Source organism: Sprattus sprattus (genome assembly GCF_963457725.1).
Source record: "Sprattus sprattus genome assembly, chromosome: 1".
Taxonomy (NCBI): domain Eukaryota; kingdom Metazoa; phylum Chordata; class Actinopteri; order Clupeiformes; family Clupeidae; genus Sprattus; species Sprattus sprattus.
The window spans coordinates 51,883,056-51,894,620 of NC_137920.1; the positions used below are offsets into that span (position 1 = coordinate 51,883,056).

At 45.5% G+C, this 11,565-nt stretch overlaps 1 protein-coding gene across 1 annotated transcript in view; it reads right to left on the reverse strand.

Moving 5' to 3' along the window:
• atp2a3 (ATPase sarcoplasmic/endoplasmic reticulum Ca2+ transporting 3) overlaps window positions 1-7,740 on the reverse strand; it is a gene marked incomplete at both ends in the record, with an annotated part of 46,881 nt that extends 39,141 nt beyond the window's left edge. Inside the window, one exon of the mRNA XM_080831789.1 lies at window positions 7,623-7,740. Within this exon, the coding sequence (XP_080687915.1) occupies window positions 7,623-7,740 (118 nt within the window). The remainder of the gene's footprint in view (window positions 1-7,622) is intronic.
• Between the last annotated feature and the right edge of the window lie 3,825 nt (window positions 7,741-11,565).

Below are 11,565 nucleotides of genomic sequence, written 5' to 3' on the forward strand. Positions count from 1 at the left end.
GGTTATATGACAGATTAAGCGAGCACCTGAAAATGTCAAATCAGTTGTGGCTCAGTTCTCATTCATACACTCTATACGAGAAAAAGAGGTAAAAAACAATGGGAGGCACGAAAACACACAATTAGAGTGACTTCTACACTGCAGTTTTTGGGCTTGAAACAGGTGAAATGTTTCAAGATGTTCCAAATGTTTCAGTGAAATCCTGATGTAACCTGAGCACAAAAAATAGCGATAACTGTCCAGTAGGCTACACTGGCATAAATCAAGTCAGCGCACGACAGCGGGAAAAAAGTCCCCAAAAAGGCCTGGAGGAAAAAAAAGGAAGGAAAAAACTGTATCCTAGTGTTTTCCATGCTCCAGGTGCCTGACATAAGCTATTTTCCCCATAACAGTACCTCCCTGCTTGGGTAATGTTTTTATGGCAGACAGGCTGGCTACAGCACCAGACCTGGGAGACAAAGGGAGTCTTGGTGCTGAAGAGGGAGCGAGGGAGCGAGAGAGGCAAGGAAGGAGGGACGGAGGAGGGGTTGAACGGGGTTTCCCAATCACCCGGTGCCAAGGATTCCCTCACAGTCATCTGGGTTGTGTCAGCCTCGTCCTGCCCAAGCACATTCCGGTATACTGACTTAACCCAGCCCCCGCTCATTCTCTCTCTCTCTTTCTCTCCCACTCTCCCTCTCCCTCTCCTACGTTGTACGATCTCTCTTTTGCCCTCTTCTTCCCCCTCTCAGGCAGACGGTGAAAACAGGGGCCAGCCTGTTTACGCATTAAACTAGAAGGGAAACACTTCCTGGACACAGTTGCCAACAACATTGGCATTCACACCCATGTCCAGGGTGCCAGAGGGTAGTAAGAGGAAGTCCATAATCGGACTCGGCCCTGCACAGTTGAAGGTTACTCACCGTAATCCAGCAAGGGACCGCAAGAGAACAACCTCTGGGCTTCCCTGACACAAAACATGTCATCAAAAACACACACCAGCTGTGGGTTGGGTTGGATTTAAATTCTTCTCCTTCTCCCTCTCTTGACCATAAGTGTATGAAGTTTTCAAAACAGGTTGCCATGGCTACTTGGCATGCGGAGACGGCTGGAAACTGCGTTTCACTGGGTGACATGGCCCACGGCTGGGAAGGGAGCGTTGAAAATCACCCAAAATAAGTGTTATGCAATGCATAGGGCCTCCGTGCAGGGCAATGCAGGGAAGCACCCAACCAACCCATCACTCCATACAGTACAGGATTCATTCTGAATGTTCTGAATCTGGCAGTAAAACCTCAAACTCCAAAGCCATGTTTGCACTGCAGTACATTAAAAACAGCCTTCCTCACGAAAAATTATTTTAAAGTCTCTGCTAGTCTCCTACTAATCCTAATTTAGATGGCCCATCGTGCACAGGGCTGAGATAATCTCCCTCTCATACAACTGAAAATGTTTTTTGAATACATTGCACAGTGGGTGGTGGTGTTGCTTTAGTTCCTCAAAGGGAGGCTGGGGGGGGGGGGGGGGATTCAAGAGACGTGATGATCTGAGGGGCTCGGCGCTCCCCTCTGGCAGACACTGGGTACCCATCGCTCCTGACATTAATCTGCAGCAGGGGGGACATGAGACGGGGAGACGAGGACAGAACGAGGGCCTGGGTCTCAGGTGGTGTGGAAGCGGAGCAGATGCTGCACTGCTATTAGCCAACACGCCATGTTTTAACGCTCAATTAAGCGGCATCCACAGGGACGACACACAGACTCCTCAGACAACAGGAGGCCTTTTGATTGCACTCATGTAAAGATAGGAAAAAGACAACATGATCGGAAGAGCTTTTCCATCCAAAGACACAATTTGGTTTAAGAAAGCATTCATTTTTCAAAACGATATGGAAGAATATTTAATTTCGTTGCCCACTTCGCGATCTTTTAAGAGAGCCTCACTACAACATCAGTCAATAGCAACATAGTTGACAATAAATCATTATAATAGAATAAAACCGGTGACACAGCCAAGGTGTTTTGATAGATGACTACCTAGAATACCTTCTTCCCATAAAAAGGATGCATCATGTTTTGGTACTCCGTGTTCCACAACACACTCCGTAGATACTGGATCATCAGAACCCTCACAGCTACATCCTTGTGGTATTTCCCACGGTTCGGAATTCATTCTCTCGAAACGACAGATGTTCAATGTAAACATAGGTAATCCCTGGTGGCACCATTAACATCACTGCAGCTAAAGGCACTGCAAATTATGTTGCTATTTACTTAGACACTATGTGCCTATGTGCGAACAGTGTTTCCCAGTTGTTGATGTGCATCCTCTTTCGTCCTTGCCACTAAACTTCTGAGAGGATCATTAAAACAAGCCAACATTTGAAATGGCCATAGATGATGCCTAATAGTAATCATCATGTTTAACCTTTTACTCCAGATACATTACTGGGGAGTGCGAGACCTGCAAAATCCATAACCTTCTCTCAGACAAATCACTGACTAATACCAAAACAATATAGCACACCATGTGGCACTGTTCAGTCTTGTGCAAGGCACAGGCATGGTCGTGTCTTATTTACTCCAATGGGGGCAGCTGCCATACCTCTGCCCGTAATCACCGGGGCGTCAAGGCACCAACATACCCCTACCTGGCTCTGATCTGGGCCACAAGCGGGCCACGTCCCACACCGTGACATGGTGGAGAGGCAAAACAAAAATGTAAGGTCCTCAGGTCTAAGGCAGTCAGGTCCTGTTCCTGGTACAGTCTGCACTCTTTCATGCGAAGAGTCGAGTGGCATTTTCCTGTATATGACGAGAGGCTACAGGCTCACGGAGTGAAGCAACATGCCACAACCCGGTCATGAATGCATGTAGAGCTGGAGACACACTAGAAGAAATGACTTCACAAGTGCTGCTGAAAACACAGTGCACCTCCCTCCCTCACTGAGAGCGAGTCAACGCCTGCCACAGAGGAGGTGGTGACTTCAGCAGTGGGAGGTGAGAATCAGAGACAAGTGACATGTTAGCGCAGCCATGCTGTACGCGCTCGAGTGAGGGGCAGAAAGGACTCGGAAACCCACCAGTCATTTACCTGGAGTCCACATTCAGCTGCACAAGGACTGACATAGTAATGATATTTAGCCAAACATGAAATACTCAGAGACACGTGACTCAAGGGACATGTGCAATAATACGGCATCACATGAAGGAAAAAAGACAAACGTACACCCACTAGTATGTGGGTTTTGCTAAGAGAGTGCAAGTGTGAGAGGACCCCCAGGCTTAAGTCATTTCAAACAGCCTCTTCATAGCATGTGTATAGTGCAATTGGAGGTTCTACGTTTTAATACCGTATCAATGTTTTTGTTTCTAACCAGCCTTTATAGTCTGTTGAGTAATACTACATGAATGGTGGTACAAGGTAGTGCATACAACCACAAAGGCTTAATGGGCAGAAAAGATTGGATCAAAAGTTTGAGACTTTTTTGCTCGTTTGTTTTACTACATACTAAAGTTCTTATTGCCCTACAGAGCAAAAGACCGTAACCCACAGGAAGGGAAACAGTTGAGAAGAAAGGAGAAAAGACATGCATACAAACGTAGGGATGATGAGAAGAGACACTGACAGCAATGTAATTTTCTCAAGCTAATAAAGCTCTCTGTTCCTCTATCTATTTATTTATCTATCTATCTATCGCTCTCAAGGCCTGAGGGATAGCGAGTGCAGGCATGGTTAGCACTTTCATCAGACCCACCTCCAGCAGGCCCAGCCATTCGCCTTCCAAACACACAGCTACAAAAGAGCCCTGTTAACGGCCCACCAGTGTGTGTGTGTGCCTGGGGGGGAGGGGTTGTGTGTGTTGTGCATCTGGCCTGGAGGGGGGTTAGAGCAAGTGTGTGCGGCTGACATCGTGCAGCTAGGAGAGCAAAAACATCCTCTACACAGCCCTCAGTACACAGCTGCAAAGCGAGAGAAAGCGAGAGAGAGAGAGAGAGAGAGAGAGAGAGAGAGAGAGAGAGAGGCTAAGAGAAAAGAAAGAGACAGACAGAGGGAGTGCTGCGACTTCCGCTACGCTCTTTGCGGGTGCGTAACTCGCACCAGCCAAAAGACAGAGAACAATGAAATAGGACACTCCCCCAACACGCAGGACGTCACCTAAACTTATACAGTAAGCAAAACATGATCACAGTCCCTACTAAAAAAATCCTGAAGGCTGGGTAATAATACAAGCACACAGTCACATGGCTGCCCAGTAATAATTAGCCTGCAGTAGCACCTGCATTAAATATACTTGGGCTTAACCATTTTAGGAGCAAGCTTCTGTCACTGGACGTGAGCAAACAGCATTATGGAAACGAGATGACTATGCGAGTGCCACGAACAGACAGACAGACAGCTGTGGACGAGGCCCCGACTGAGCCAGTGTGCCAAACGGCAGCGAGCTATGGAAACCCAGGCCCGTCTTTTCTTCTTCTAGCGCTTTTTTTGCCAGTCATCCTTTGTTTAGACAAGGCAGACCTGGAGCTAAACCCCTCTCATAAGGGCAAGGTAACAGCTGATGAAGACGATGAATCTGAATATAGCTAATGGCTACTAGTCATGTTGTTGGTTTTTGATTTCTTTGCCATAAAGCTATATTTCCTCCTCCTGCTGGTACATTTTCATGCCAGCTCATGCAGTTCTTCTGTGAAGATGTGTGACCTTAAAGTCCCTCAAACAATGGGAGACCGCTATGTAATACACATGTAGGCTGCATCTCACCACAATGATAGGAACCACATTCATGTCACCTGGCCACTGAGACTCCAGGCTTTGGTGTGGAGGCAAACCCAAACAAAGCATGTTTTTATAATCCAACCTAGATGGAACCTGAGACTGAACACAACCTACAGACTTCCCTCGCTGTACCATTAACATAGCAAAGTCCCACTACAGCCTAGATGCACAAACACGTCCCACCTTCATGCATACAGTACGATAAACAGATCAGGTTCAAGTACGCTTTTCTTCCAGAACAACTGGAACTTCAGAACTCCAACTACTACCAACTTCAGACTTGTAAAACCTTTTGCACCACAAATGTGCGAGTACGAGTGTGTGTGTGTGTGTTGCCATTAAAAACAAATTAAAAACATGTGCATCTCCAGTGTTAACGTCCAGAAACTTTAGTTTCACCAAAAATACATCAACAGCCAAACCATTCCATTCCAGCCACAGTATGCAAGTAGCTGATAGCAAATTGATTACTGCCCCCTTCTAAACCCCTGACGCACACACACACACACACACACAAACACACACTCTCTCCTTTCTATTACACAGCTCCACAGGGGGAGCTAGACCATGGAGAGCAGCCTTATGTTCTAATACTGGAATGTTATGTCTAGTCTGGGAGACTGGCAAGTCGTATATCTTCCCCAGGAATGCTGCTACAGTACCTCCTATGGCGAGCCGTTTGAAGGCGTGCTGGAACTTTACAAGGAGGTTCCCTCCAGAAGGGGGTTCTCCCGAGTGCTGCGCAGTCTCTGCACATCATGCCTACTCAGAAGCCATGTTTACAGCACAGACAGGAATACGGATACGTTTGTTTTACGCAATATGACAATTACTCAAAGGGAACCAAACAAAAACTACAGTTGGCTTGTTAACAAGTCTTCACCATGTCAAAGGTGAACATCTGACATCTGAAACCACTATGCTACACATACACATCTTTGAACAGGGGGTTTCTGACCCACAGAACCTAGAAATGAACTGGCAAATCCATAAACATTTTTGAGACCTCCCTTCCTCACTGCATGATTCTCTGCAGAGGCACCAAGTCAGGATAAACAAATTAAATTACAATAAAAAAATAATTTAAAAAAAAAACACATTACATACGCATACATAGCCTAAGCCAGTTTGCTAGCAGCAAGGTTAACACAGAGCAAGTTAAAAGAGGAAAGGGTATTCCATGCGGCATTTATCTCTTCACTGAAACCGGCAGGAAGTTGACAGCTCAAACAGAGAGAGACGCTATCTCAACAAGATGTTGCTTTTTCCATGAAGTCATCGCAGGCCTCTGGGCACCGCTGCCTCGTGCAACAAAGGGCCGCTGTGTCGCCCTCATAATTACTCCCGCCACTCGGCTCAGTCCCGACATGGCCCGAGCAACAGCCGGATCTCAGGCGGACCTTTGCCAGATCCGGTTAAGAATCAGCCACTTGTAGGCTATGTGTGTACGCCTACCGGTCATTTACACCAAGCTACCGTGTTTTAGAAATAGACGCAGAGTTATTTTACGTCTGAGTTTATACGGAGTTCAACCCAAATTCTGCTGACAGTGGTGTGGGGCCAATTAATAAATGCTATCTTCACTAGATGAACAACATCAAAAAGGTCCACGAACTTGGCATCTCCTTCTGCTGCTACTCAGAAAATGGCCAGAGATGAACTGCCAATGACCACTTCCATCATTGCACCTAAACGGGCCATAATGCAAACCCCCCGCTGAATCAAGGAGGCCATGCTAAATAGATGTTCTTGTCCTGGGCACAAGCACACACTGTCGTATTTTCACTGCAGCAATGAATCAACCACATCACATCTCACCGGGCGAACATGCAGCTGCTCGTTTCACAATTCCTCTCAGTAAAAGGGGAACAAAAGAAGAACAGACTAAATACATGCTCTGCTAAGCAGCGCGTATCCTCGACCTACAGTGAACGAAATAGGCTAGGAGCCCAAAAGTTTCATCATGTTCTCTACACTAGCCCGATAGGTGATTTCCCCATTGACGAAGTGCAAAACTGGTTGCTCAAGTTTTTCTCTACGGCATCGGAGTCACAGGTGCGTGCAGTCACCTATTTAACTCCTGAAAAAAGTAGAATAAAGGAGCTGCATTCTTTAAAAAAAAAAAAAAAACACAGCAATTTAAAGTTCTTGCTTCATGGACGATTCGAGATCTTAAGTCGTAATTAGCATATGCTAACTGCAGTTCCATTATATTTTTTCCAAGCAAATAATCAACCAGACGCAGTTTGTATGGCATGACATCGAAAAGTATTTTGACATCGAAAGCCTCATCTTACTGAACCAATGCAAGACACACGTCTGTGGAGGTCATGTCCGTGAGCATACCCAGTGTCACGGTCACCAAACAATATGCGGAATTAAAAATTATGAACAGGGCAGGTTCTTAGCTGGGTATGCTACTGCTCGAAGACCACAGTTCGGACTCATACTCTCACACGCGGTGACCGTAGGCTTGCAAACAAACCGCACGATATCTGCAAAACTCACGGAGACAGAATATTTGTACCTTCACGGAGACTCTCACCTGTGCGTCATCGCACAGCTACTGGATTTATCTACACACAATTAGGGATATTTCACACACTGTTCCAAAATACAAACCCAAGCATCAGTTTAAATTATACCACAAATAATGAAGAGTAATAACTATCTGGTCAGACATGCTGCCACAACGGGGTAATACATGCCATTTCACTGCTAAAGGCATTCCCCGACGAGGAAATTAATTACCCGCTCTAAAAACACAATTAATTCTGGCTACGTGTGTGCGTTGTGAAGGATATCTGAAAAATCAAATAGCCTACACCAATACACTGCCTTTGTAAAGGCTACGTCTTACTCACCGTTTGGTCCATATTTCTCCAAATTTATTTTCACTTGTTCGAAGGTCAGTCCAGTGTTTTCGTTCACACCGAAGTTTTCTAAAACTTCCGATGCTGTTTTAGTGTGGGCGTTTTCCATCTTAGAGCACTGTCTACAGCAATGACTTGAAATACATGTATTAATTTAAATAAAACGCGCCTAAACAGTTTTTTTTTTTTTTTTTTTTTTAGATATGTAACGAAATAGATGTCTAACGAGGTGCGCTCTGACTGCCAAGTGGAGGTGGGTCGGTGATGACTACCACCTGCCCCTTCTGCAAGCCGACGAGTTCAGCCGTACCTCCTGAGTCCGTGTTGCAAAGCAGCTATTACCCAATCCGCGAGATTGATATCTTTACTTCATCGGAAGGTGTACTTCACTCGTAAGGTCCGCCTCTTTTTCGTGAGAGAGCGTTTTTAAGCACCGACTCGCGCTCCTATTGGCTTGTATTACCTGAATCGAGCAGAGTCACAGAACCACCATTGCCTGTCAGCGGCTCTTTCTTCAGTCACGATTTGCCTGCACATGAAATTCAAAAGCAACATTTTGGATTGTGACATCTTACGTCAAATATGGACAAATATCAACTAATATGAATCTGCGGTTTCAAAATTCCCGATTCCAAAATTGGCTACAAAAACCTTAAAGTTTGCTTCAAAAGTGATTTCCTGAAATGTCAAGAAGTTACAGTCATATTCTTACCCGTCAGCTACATTGATTAGAATGTAGTCACTAAAACATAGGCATATATTTCCTACTTCCCCATTCCATTTAGTCCTAACAGTTGAAGACAACTTTACATTTTTAGTTGTCTTCCAAGATTTGTGCTATTGATCCTATAGATAAAGTGGGTAAGACCTGTCAAAACACAACACCTGACTGATGCAATCCTGGGTTTGGCAGGCCCTTGTCAAAAAGGCTAGAATTCAAAACTGGCAAGGCCATTATCTGTATTGTAGCATAAACATTGCCAAAACTACATTATTTGATGCTGGATGGAGGTTATCACAAAGTTAAAGAATGTTCCACACTCTTCTTCTGTGCTTCAGGCTCAAAGTGACATACCTGCAGTGCAAGGGGTGGTTGTGTATGGTGGTGGCCCAACTCCGCATCAGAGAGAACTGTGGTAGAACAAGGTGCTCCAGTTCTGTCCTGCCTCACAGCGAGGCTGCTCTTCTAGCGCACACCTATATATAGCCTGTGCCTAACCTCGCACCATTGTGTGGAAAGTTGTAGACTTGTCACAATTGCCTTTTACAATGTCTATGGAATCTACAAGGTGTTGCAAGAGTTTGGCATTTGTATTTGGTTGTGGTTGAGCAAAAAATATTGACATTTTTCAATCTTTTTGCATTGGATTGTCTTAACCCAACCCTTTTATTCATAGATAGATAAATAGATAATAAAATAAGATAAAATAATATGGCTCTGGAATGGTTAATTGATAATAATGGATGTATATAAAATATATATACATACACAATGCAGGCACAGCATGGCCTTCATTCTTGGCCCATTCAGGCAAGATCCAACCCCTGGCCTGCCACTGGCGCTGTGGACACTGAAGGGCTGGAGGCAGGGATGGAGGCAGTGATGGAGGCAGGGATGGAGGCAGAGATGCAGGCAGGGATGGAGGCAGGGAGGGGGCACTTCAGCTCTCCTGGGCCTGGGCCTGGTATTCACCAGGCTTCACCACTTAATCAATTACCAACAGTGGCTGACTCCTTTCAGATAATCCACTGACATTTGGACAGAGAAGCCCAAGGGTTCATAGTGGCGGCCTAGGTGAAAATATACAGATAAATAGATAAATGTGCACTGTCTTGCTGTCGGAGAATAGAGATGGCAGTGTTATTTTCACCAGCCAGCCCTGAAACGTTATATCTACAAAAGGCATATAGACATACAACAGATTTAAATGTATACACGTGCATATGCTAAACTAATCACACGTATGCCTGTTCGCCTGTACGGAATGGCATCACATTACAACACACGGCACGTATGAGCACCAGCAGCAGTCAAGCCCAGAAAGACAGAATTTCCTCCCTGGTCACATGCCACACAGCAGCATCACAACATCACAATACAAATTAGTCCAAAAAGAAACAAACTGCCACAGTCATGCGTCCTGGTAGCCAACACCAAAGGGTAGCCCTCAAATGCCAAACTCCTTGTGAAAGGGAAATCCTCCCCCCCTCTCTCTCTCTCCTTCTCTCTCTCTCTCTCTCTCTCTCTCTCTCTCTCTTTCTCACATTCTCTCTCTATCCTTCTCAACACAATGGCTGTCTGTCCCAGCTAGGGCACTACTTACACCACATTTTCCATACAGTCCTCTCTGCTTTCCAGCAGCATTTGCCTTCACCTCTGCTTACACTCCCAATTTGCATTATGGAAATGGACAGAGGCCTTCCACGCAGGCAACAAAAATGAAAATGTGTCTCTTTACACCCTGCTTGGCATATCTGGACTGACCACCTTGTTTTCTTATTAGCCATCCGGCTTTTGCAAACAGCCTCATTATCAATGGTCTATGAGAAATACATTGCAAATGATGTCACGGAACACTGCAAGGAGTCAAAAATGTTGAGGCTATACGTCCGACTGAGGCAAACAACTCTTGTGATAAGATCTGGGACTTGCACAGTGTCAATACAAAAAGTGTCATGACAGCTGTGGTGGTGCTGGGTTGAAATGATATGATGGCTGTGACTGCTGGATGCTGGCAGTCAAGGGGGTGCTGCTTTGGCTGTTGTCATTGACTTTGACTCAAGGAGATCTGGAGTGAGACTCGTCTACTGACTGCTGCAGCTGCACCTGACAGGCAAGGCTGAGAGAAACCCCCCCACCTCCTCAACACACACACACACACACACACACACACACACACACACACACACACACACACACACACACACACACACACACACACACACACACACACACACATTCACACACACACACACACACACACACACAAACACACAAACGCAAGCACACATCCCACACACACTCACACTCCTCTCCTCCTCCTCCTCCTCCTCCTCCTCATTGCTCACTCGCTCCCTCCCCTCCCCACCCGCCTCAGACTGGGAATGCTGCATCTGTGACGCAGTAGTCGCCTCGGAGGATGGCACGGAGGGAGATACCGGCACGCTCATTGAGAAAGAGCAGACTCATTCTCTCACACCCCCAAATGTCATCAGACAAGCAGGACAGAGGAGTCTTCTCCGGCTCATAGACACTCTAGAACGTAAGTGGTATCGCATCAGCGTTATCGGACGTAAAAATAATATGCAGATGAAAAACGGAGACGCCAGACGCACACAGAAACACACAAACACACCCACACACTCACAGCTTTCCATTCCCTAATGGTATGTTCCAACCATAGTTAGACTGTCATCATCATTCCTACATTTTGCCCACTGCTGTCAGTCACTAAGGAAATCAAAGGCAGTAAAATGTCGGCAGTCTAACAGTAGTCGGTGCCATAGATGTTGTGTTCTGAAGCGGTAAGCAATGTGAATGCTTGAATTAGCAACAGCCCAGGAACGGCGCCACGGGATGTTTGGAGGAAAGAGCCTGACAAAAAAAGGCAGAATCAGATAACATGCCCTTTAAACAGCTTAGTCCATAAAAAGGGTGTGATCAGACACAGGTATAAGGCACTGCTAAGCACAAATAAACAAATAGATGTGACACCATCACCATATGCCACCTTTATTTTAATTCACACACATTCACACAAAAGCAATTATCTTCTTTTAACTTTTAGCCTCCATTCAGAAAGGTGAATGCAGGTGTTTTTACAACAGTACTATCAAACAGGCAGTTTGTTAGTGGTGGGAAAGGGGGAGGATGAACAGTATCAGATATGGTGAAATGTGAAAGAGAACCTTTAAAAATCCTTCATAACACACA